The 8,272-nt window shown below is 40.5% G+C and overlaps 1 protein-coding gene across 1 annotated transcript; it reads left to right on the forward strand.

The window, feature by feature from the left end:
* Positions 1 to 3,529: 3,529 nt before the first annotated feature.
* Positions 3,530 to 8,055, forward strand: LOC136709276 (E3 ubiquitin-protein ligase TRIM39-like). The gene is made up of 7 exons (XM_066684408.1): positions 3,530 to 3,568; positions 3,694 to 4,168; positions 5,632 to 5,727; positions 5,814 to 6,044; positions 6,145 to 6,167; positions 6,253 to 6,371; positions 6,470 to 8,055. Exons 2-7 carry the CDS (start codon positions 3,767 to 3,769, stop codon positions 6,979 to 6,981), a joined length of 1,383 nt encoding a protein of 460 aa, XP_066540505.1. The 5' UTR covers positions 3,530 to 3,568; positions 3,694 to 3,766; the 3' UTR covers positions 6,982 to 8,055.
* Positions 8,056 to 8,272: the final 217 nt, after the last annotated feature.

Raw genomic sequence — 8,272 nt, forward strand, 5'->3', positions numbered from 1 at the left:
ACAGACACGGGGAGAACACACCAACTCCTCACAGGTAAGTAATATTAAAGTTGTTTATATTCCACCTGAAAATCTCTCTGCTGTTAATATGATGAGTAGCTTGTCCATATCACCCACTCTGATTAACACTAATAAATTCTTCAGCAGACTGTGTCTGTTCCCCGCAAAGCTTGTTATCACAGATGCCCAAAAATCAGTTTTAACAGCCTAATTAGAATTAACACCAAGGCACTGCAGCGAATGCAATATTTCAGCACTTCTAACATTAAATTAGGGCTTTTAAATATACAATCTCTAGCATCTAAAGCACTCATTGTCAGTGATATTATTACTGATAACAAACTCTATGCATTATGACATATATAAACATGGGCTAAACACAATGAATACATTGCCCTAAATGAGTTCACTCCCCCTGTGTTCAGCTATTACAGTTGCCCACGAACATCTGGTTGTGGTGGTGGTGTAGCCACAATTTATGACCCTACAATAGATGCAACACAAAAATCTGGTTATGACACTAAGTACTTTGAAGTGCTTACTCTTAAAGTTACTTCATCAAAAAGGAGGCACTCTTTTATGCTCATCACAATCTATCCTCCTCCTGGCCCTACAGAATGTATATGTGAATTTGCTGAATACATTGTGTAGCTATCGTTTCAGAAAAGGCCTTAATTGTTGGTGATTTCAATATTCACTTTGAGAAGAATCATGATCCACTTAAAATTGCATTTGAATCAATTTTGGATGCGCTAGGGTTCACTCAGAATGTTACTGGTCCCACTCATCAATGCAAACACACATTGGACCTAGTGTTAACATGGGGCATTGAGATAAAGAATCTATCCAACCTCTCACTACATGAGACCACCTCTGATCACCATCTAATCATATATGAAATTGCTTTAAACTATGATATCTATCCACAGCCTCGCTATATTAGAAAGCGCACTACAACATCCTCAACATTTAGTGATTTTTAATAGCTTTCCAGACCTTACCACCATTTCTTTTCCAATTCACCCTAATAACCTTGAGCTCATTACAAACAACCTACAAAATTTACTGTGTACAAACCTACATAGTGTTGCTCCAGTTAAGACCAAACTATTTGGAGAGAAAAGGCTTGCTCCATGGTACAGTGACAGCACACATGCCTTAAAACTGGTTGCTTGTAGCCGTGAACGTAAATGGAGACACACAAAACTAGATTGTTTTAGAAGTGCATAGCAGCACAGCCTCACCGACTACAAACATGCCTTATCTAAAGCCAAATCACAGTACATCTCTTCTCTTATAGAAAACAACAAAGACAACCTTAGATTCCTTTTTAGCACTGTATCAAATCTAATTTGCAACAAAAAGTAAATCAATTCCATTGTCCCCTCTGATTTCTGTAGTAATGACTTTATCAGGTTTTTTAATGATAAAGTTGATTGCATTCGACTCAAAACCCAAAATCAGAAAGTCACATCGGTTTTTGTTGATGAACCCCCCGCCAGTTCTGAGGTGCAACTACTTCAATTCTGTCAATGAAAATGACTTGCTTAGTTTGTTTAGCTCATCTAAATCATCTTCATGCTTACTAGATCCTATACCAACACAATTATTTAAACAAATCTTGCCTAAAGTCATTAGACCATTGCTCACAGTAATAAACTCATCCCTCAACATTGGATATGTAACTAAACCTCTGAAACTAGCGGTAATCAAACCATTATTAAAAAAAACAATCTTGACACTCTTGTGCTCACAAACTACAGGCCAATATCAAACCTCCCTTTTATTGCTAAGATTCTAGAAAAAGTCATGTCACAGCAGTTGTGCTCTTACCTACAAAACAATGACATTCATGACATTTTTCATTCTGGATTTAGACCAAAACACAACACAGAAACAGCTCAAACAAGAGTAACTAATGACTTACTCCTTTTACTTGATAAGGGCTATATCTCTATTCTGGTGCTGCTTGACCTTAGTGCAGCATTTGATAACATAGATCATGTGATGCTTCTTGATAGGCTGGAAGATCTAGGAATAAATAGATCTGCCCTCTCTTGGTTCAGATCCTATTTATCTGACTGTTATCAATTTGTTTCAGTGCTTGGCCCTGAATTATTCACACTGTACATGCTGCCACTGGGTAGACTAATCCATAAGCATGGTATTCAGTTCCACTCTTATGCTGATGACACACAACATTTGCTTGTCTACGTAAAATAACAGAATGTCTAACTGAAATTAAAGACTGGATGATACAAAATTTTCTCATGTTAATTTCTGATAAAACCGAGGTCTTGCTACTACGTACATATACTCAGAAACTCAGTTTTTACTTTCCACAGTTGCCCCTGGCTTGCTCATGGGAGTCTTGGACCTGGATCTCTGTAAAACTGCATTGTGACGATGTTTTGTTGTGAAAAGCACTATATAAATAAAATTTGATTGATTGATTGATTGATTGAGTGTTAAAATATCCAGCATCACTGCTGTGTCTTATCCACTCATAAGAGCGCTACACACACTGACATATCACCACAATGTCAGTGTCACTGCAGTGCTGAGAATTATCCACCACCTCACTCATATCTGCTTTGTGGGGCTCCTGAACTTTGGGTCAGAATCCAGGGTGAAAATCCAGAGTCAATTATGTGCTTTTTACTGTCTCTGTAACAAAAATTCAACCCTCACCTGTCTGCAGATCAGAAATTCACCCACTCATTCACCTCCATCTTACAATCCAGCTCCACTGAGATGCCAGAACACCAAGGATTACATTTCAAAGCACTACAAAATCTATACTAAAGTGTGGCTCATGTATCAGGAAATGTCAAATGCTAACCTCTTGCTGTGCAAAGATTGCTCAATTTCACTCTGGTCTTCGATGATCTGGACACCCATACAGCAGGTAAGACTTAGGTGTTGGAGTTGTAAATCCCTCAGCATCACTGCTGGACTGAGAATAGTCCACAATCGAACACATCCAGCGGATAGTGTCCTGTGTCCACTGATGACAGACTTCAGTACAAGCAACACCACATCATATCTGCTGTCTGGGGGTTCTGAACATTAGGGTGAGAAACCTGGGTGCAAATCCAAAATGAGTTCTCTCTGTGCTCTATGCTGTCTCTGTCTTCCACTACTCCACCATTTCAAGCTGCATCTCCAAAGAGATGCTTGAACACCAAGGATCACTTTCAAAACAATACACAAACTTCCCCAAAAATCCCCTTCTATCTCAGGAAAGTTCATATGCTGGCGCTTTGTTCTTCTACCAGCGAATATGAGCTTGGATCCCGCGAATTGCCACTTGCGGCTATATTTCCTATTAGTTTTCTCCTTCAAACTCTGGCTGTGTTTTTTGAAGAGGTCACATTTTCATCACTACTCTTCACTTTTATAGCTGTAGTTTAAAACAGAAATGTATCTTTTTTATCATTTAACTCTGCAGTGAGGAAATCTCCTCAATACAGAAATAAACATTTCCTTGTGTAAAGCTCCTCCTACTAAGAGAGTGCTGAGTGTGAGGCGTCTCCCGTCCTGTACAGACAGACTGGACTGTGCTCAGGTGAGTTTAGTTTTATAAAGAGCTTTATGGAGAATTCTGAGGCAAATTTTCAGTTCTAAAACAAACTGGTGACTAACTGCAGCTGGAAAAACTCATGGTTAATCTGAACTCACATCTGAACTCAGAGTGGGGTTATTTCCACAGAACTGAAAGTGAAAGATTGAGAGTTCTGACTGAAAGGAACCACAGCTGAAGAAAATGGCTTCCAAACCTTTCTCAGAGGAGGATTTCTTGTGTCCTGTTTGCTGTGATATCTTCAAGTATCCTGTTGTTCTGCCCTGTAGTCACAGTGTGTGTAAAGCCTGTCTGCAGAGGTTCTGGGAAACCAAAGGATCCAGAGAGTGTCCAGTTTGTAGAAGAAGATCTTCACTGATTAATCCTCCTTTAAACCTGGCTTTAAGGAATCTGTGTGAAAGTTATATACAGGAGAGAAATCAGAGATCTTCAGCGGAGTCTGAAACACTCTGCAGTTTGCACAGTGAGAAACTCAAACTCTTCTGTCTGAACGATCAGCAGCCGGTGTGTGTGGTATGTCAGACTTCCAGAAAACACACCAACCACAAGTTCTCCCCCGTGGATGAAGCTGTTATGGACTGCAAGGTAAACACACTGTGTACATGAATGGATTTGAACATGAAAAGTCAGGGCTCTGATAATGAGGGCTTTGAGGGATTATTAAATCATGAAGTTCAGAGTCCAGCTAAAGAGCCCTTTGTGTCATAGAGCTGTTATTACAGTGTAGTAGATGTAACACAGTGTGGTAAATTGTGCTGTTCAAATTACATTTAGAGCACTTTCATCTGAAATATGAACTCAAACTGACAGAGTTTAAACAGGAAGAGAGTAAGGGCACATTCTCATTCACACGCTGTAACCAACAAATACATCTTAGGAATGTTGTGCTTTACTGGTTCTACCGCTTTAGTTCTGCAGAGACTATGGAGATGGAGTCAGGAGTTTTCTTTACAGTGACTTTCAATAAATGACTGATGGCCTTTGTTCTAATAGTGACCATAAAATCATTGTAAACAACCTGTAGTGGCACTCTGTATATTGCAAATCCTTTTGTCCCACCTTTGGCAGTCAGTCTAAAGACCAGTATTTGAAGAACGCGAGTCCGAATCTTCTTTTAAAGGTTTGCTTATAAAACACAAAAGTAGACATTACACTGGACTCAATATGGCTCGGTCAAAAAAACGGTGTTGCCTCCTTCGTCCCTAACCGCTGTCTGATCTTTCTTAATGCAAGCAAAAAAAATATATATATATATATATTTTTTCTTTTATATATCCTTTTAAGGTTTATACAGCACTAAATTATGCATTTTAGAAAAAAAATATTATCATTATATCATTATAAATTCTTATTATCTTCAAATATGTTATCCCTTTTAACTAAATTATTACAACAAATGAATTAAAAATCAATTAGCTCTTACACAACCTTTTAATCTATAGATTCTTATCTAATTCAGTGCAGTTGTCACGCCCTCGCCCTGTCATGTCTGTTTTCCCTGCCATGTGCTCTCTCAGCACATGGCTCTGTTTGTTAGTGTCCATGTCTCCGCCCATGTCCTGCCTTTGTTCCGCCTCCTTGTCCATCCTCCTCGTTATCTGTTTCAGGTGTGTCTTGTCTGCAAGATGTATTTAAATCCCTTTGTCTCGCTTCCTCGTATCGGTCATTCGTTCCAATTCCAAGGTATTGTTGTTTTCTTTCCAAAGTCATATGGTGTGGCTCTATGTTGCTAAGTCCGGTCTGTTTGTCTCCGTCGTGTCATGTTGTCGTATCAACTCCTAGGTCATGTCGTTTCCTCGTTCAAATTCCAAGTATTGCATTGTTTCTTTACCTATGTCTTGTTGTTTTCTAGCCTCTGTCTACGCTGTCTCTCTGTTATCGTTTCCCTAGTCAGTCTTTGTTTGACATCCTTGTTGTAAATAAAAGTCTTTGTCTGCCTCCATCAGTCCAACTCCGCGTTCTTGACAGCAGTCAGATATGAGTTACTTTGGCCTATAGGGGGCAGTGTCTGTTTAAATCGTCTGGTTCAGATCTCCAATTTATTTTAGGAGAGACTCAGGTCTGCTCTTAAGCCCCTGCAGAAGAAACTGGAGCTGTTTAAAGAGTGTAAACTGAACTGGGATCACACTGCAGAACATATAAAGGTGAGAATCAAACACTACTGAGATTATCATGGTCAACATCATCACATCATCAATCCTCTCTCACTTCATCTCCTCCTTGACTCCAGACTCAGGCTCGACTCACAGAGAGGCAGATTAAGGAGGAGTTTGAGGTGCTCCACCAGTTTCTCAGAGATGAAGAGACAGCCAGTATCGCTGCACTGAGGGAGGAAGAGGAGCAGAAGAGTCAGAGGATGAAGGAGAAGATTGAGAAGATCAGCAGAGAGATTTCGTCCCTTTCAGACACAGTCAGAGCCGTAGAAGAGCAGATGAGCGCTGAGGACGTCTCCTTCTTACAGGTGAGGCCACTTTAGTCAGGGTCTGTCAACAGACGTTATTCTCTATTTCTTTCTGATTAAAATGAACACAGTGACCCACACTGGCCTCATTGTTTTACAGAAGTACAAGTCCACTCTGGAGAGGTGAGTGCTGTGTCTCCTGTCTCTCTCTTTTCTGTGGTTCTAAACTCAAAGCCACAGCAGCACTGACTCCTGAATGTTCTTCCAGAGCTCAGTGCACACTGCAGGATCCAGAGAGGCTTTCAGAAGCACTGTTCCATGTGAGCAACCACCTGAGCAACCTGAAGTTCACCGTCTGGGAGAAGATGCAGAAGATCATCCGCTTTAGTAAGTCTCACTGGGTATGTGTTTGTGTGTGTGTGTTTGTGTGTTTGTGTGTGCATGTTTAATTAAATGTAAATTGTGTGTATGTGTTCTATCTCCAGCTCCTGTGACTCTGGATCCCAACACTGCTCATCCTGATCTCACTGTGTCTGATGATCTGACCAGTGTGAGACTCAGTGAGAAACAGCAGCTCCCTGATCTTCCAGAGAGATTTGATGAATGTGAGTGTGTCTTGGGTTCTGAGGGATTGAACTTAGGAAAACACTGCTGGGAGGTTGACGTTGGAGACAATACAGAGTGGGATGTTGGAGTGATGACAGAGAGGGCTCAGAGGAAGGGAGACATATCCTCCAGGAGAGGGATGTGGTATGTGGGGTATTACCAGGGTAACTACTGGGCTCAGTCAACACCACAGCCATCTATTGCCTTCTCAGTGTCACAGAAGGTCCAGAGGGTCAGAGTGAACCTGGACTGGGACAGAGGAAAACTCTCATTCTTTAATTCTCTCACTAACACACACTTATACACTTTCACTCACACATTCACTGAGACACTTCTGCCGTACTTTTGGGTTCACAGTAAAGAGTCTCCTGTGAAGGTACTCCCAGTGTAGAGCTCTGTCAGACTGAATCAGTTCAGTTAGAGTCACTTCATTAAAGAAACATACGTTTTATTCTGCTCCCCAGAGTTTACTTATAGATTAATTTTGAGTACATCTGACACACTCGTGATTTCCAGGGCTGAAAAAAAAATTGGGTCAATCAGTAAAAACATGCAATTTTCTTTACTTTTACTACCATTTTTACTACTATATATCTAATACATCTAAAAAACATCATACATAACATTATATCATCAAATATAAACTGAAGGTCTTAAACAATTTTTCAGAACTAGTTTTTTTTTGTTGGGATATTGGCCCTGAACTAAATACTGAAAGGCTGGGTCTGCTGTGACTGTCAGAGTTTTATCATGGATCCTAGAGCAGAGAATATCAAGTAATATAAGTCTGTCTTTATGGAGAAAGATTAGTCTCAAATACTTTACAAATGATCCACAACTCACAGATATATTTCTCTATTCACAAATGAACACATCCCAATCTGTGTCTCACAGTCTGCAGTTTGTAGAAATACAATTACGTTCATAATCTGCGTGTTTGGGTTTCATAAATATATCATAATTTTATGCAAAAATAAATACATTTGTTAAAAATTACATTGTATATATTTGTAAACTGTTGAATCTGTGTTTGTGGATCTAGTCACTCACGTGTGTTCCGTGAAGTGTATTTGATCCACAAATGTAGCCAGCAGGAGAACAACCTACCTAGGTGGCACTGTTGTTTTAGGATGTGTGAGACCAACGTAAATGGAGACTTATGTTTTGGTTTTCAACTAACAGACATCCCACACTAACAATTTCTGAAAACACATCTGATGGGAAGCATCAGTCAGCATTTAAACCTCAAGTGATTACATATTTGATTAGCCAAGGGTCTTTAGAAAAGAAAATGGAATCTCACTGTATCTGCTTGTGTTTCCTCTGGGAGACTGTCTGTGAGTAGTGTGGTGTGTTCTCTCTGTGTCTGCGTGGGTTTCCTCCGGGTGATTGTCTGTGAGGAGTGTGGTGTGTTCTCTCTGTGTCTGCGTGGGTTTCCTCCGAGTGACTGTCTGTGAGGAGTGTGGTGTGTTCTCTCTGTGTCTGCGGGGGTTTCCTCCGGGTGACTGTCTGTGAGGAGTGTGGTGTGTTCTCTCTGTGTCTGCGTGGATTTCCTCCGGGTGACTGTCTGTGAGGAGTGTGGTGTGTTCTCTCTGTGTCTGCGTGGGTTTCCTCCGGGTGACTGTCTGTGAGGAGTGTGGTGTGTTCTCTCTGTGTCTGCGTGGGTTTCCACCGGGTGACTT

This window comes from Hoplias malabaricus, chromosome 11, assembly GCF_029633855.1.
Source record: "Hoplias malabaricus isolate fHopMal1 chromosome 11, fHopMal1.hap1, whole genome shotgun sequence".
Lineage (NCBI taxonomy): Eukaryota > Metazoa > Chordata > Actinopteri > Characiformes > Erythrinidae > Hoplias > Hoplias malabaricus.

Excerpts from the sequence above, each read along its gene's own strand:
- LOC136709276 (XM_066684408.1), top strand. The coding sequence starts at position 3,767 with ATGGCTTCCAAACCTTTCTCAGAGGAGGATTTCTTGTGTCCTGTTTGC. Across the intron at positions 4,169-5,631 it reads AAGCTGTTATGGACTGCAAG|GAGAGACTCAGGTCTGCTCT; the intron begins GTAAACACACTG and ends AATTTATTTTAG. Across the intron at positions 5,728-5,813 it reads ACACTGCAGAACATATAAAG|ACTCAGGCTCGACTCACAGA; the intron begins GTGAGAATCAAA and ends CCTTGACTCCAG.